General features: G+C 58.5%; 1 protein-coding gene across 1 annotated transcript in view; it reads right to left on the reverse strand.

The window, feature by feature from the left end:
• Positions 1–289, reverse strand: part of PSEUBRA_003729 (Retrotransposon gag domain protein) — a gene marked incomplete at both ends in the record, with an annotated part of 2,477 nt that overhangs the window by 49 nt on the left and 2,139 nt on the right. The window contains one exon of the mRNA XM_059465151.1: positions 1–289. This exon is cut by the window's left edge and continues 49 nt beyond it; it is cut by the window's right edge and continues 380 nt beyond it. Coding sequence (XP_059321434.1) covers positions 1–289 — 289 coding nt within the window.

Raw genomic sequence — 289 nt, forward strand, 5'->3', positions numbered from 1 at the left:
CTGTAGGGCTCGGGAATCGAGGCTGGAGCCTTGGCCTCTGGTTCCACCTCGATCTTGATGCCTTTGTCCTCTCCCGTCGGTACGAAGCCGAAGCTCGGTAGCGAGCTGGGTGGTGCATCGATGAGCATGATGCCAATGGGGCCATCCTCATATGCTGCCTGGATGAGCTGGTCAGCGAAGACGAACTCATTGCCATGTGCCGTGATTGAGGGTGGCGGGTATTCGGCAGGGAAATTGCGCCTGTCGAGTTCGGCGGGCGGCAATGTATAATTGCCGAGATGACGCGACT

The sequence above is a fragment of the Kalmanozyma brasiliensis genome, assembly GCF_000497045.1.
Source record: "Kalmanozyma brasiliensis GHG001 unplaced genomic scaffold PSEUBRA_SCAF25, whole genome shotgun sequence".
Taxonomy (NCBI): domain Eukaryota; kingdom Fungi; phylum Basidiomycota; class Ustilaginomycetes; order Ustilaginales; genus Kalmanozyma; species Kalmanozyma brasiliensis.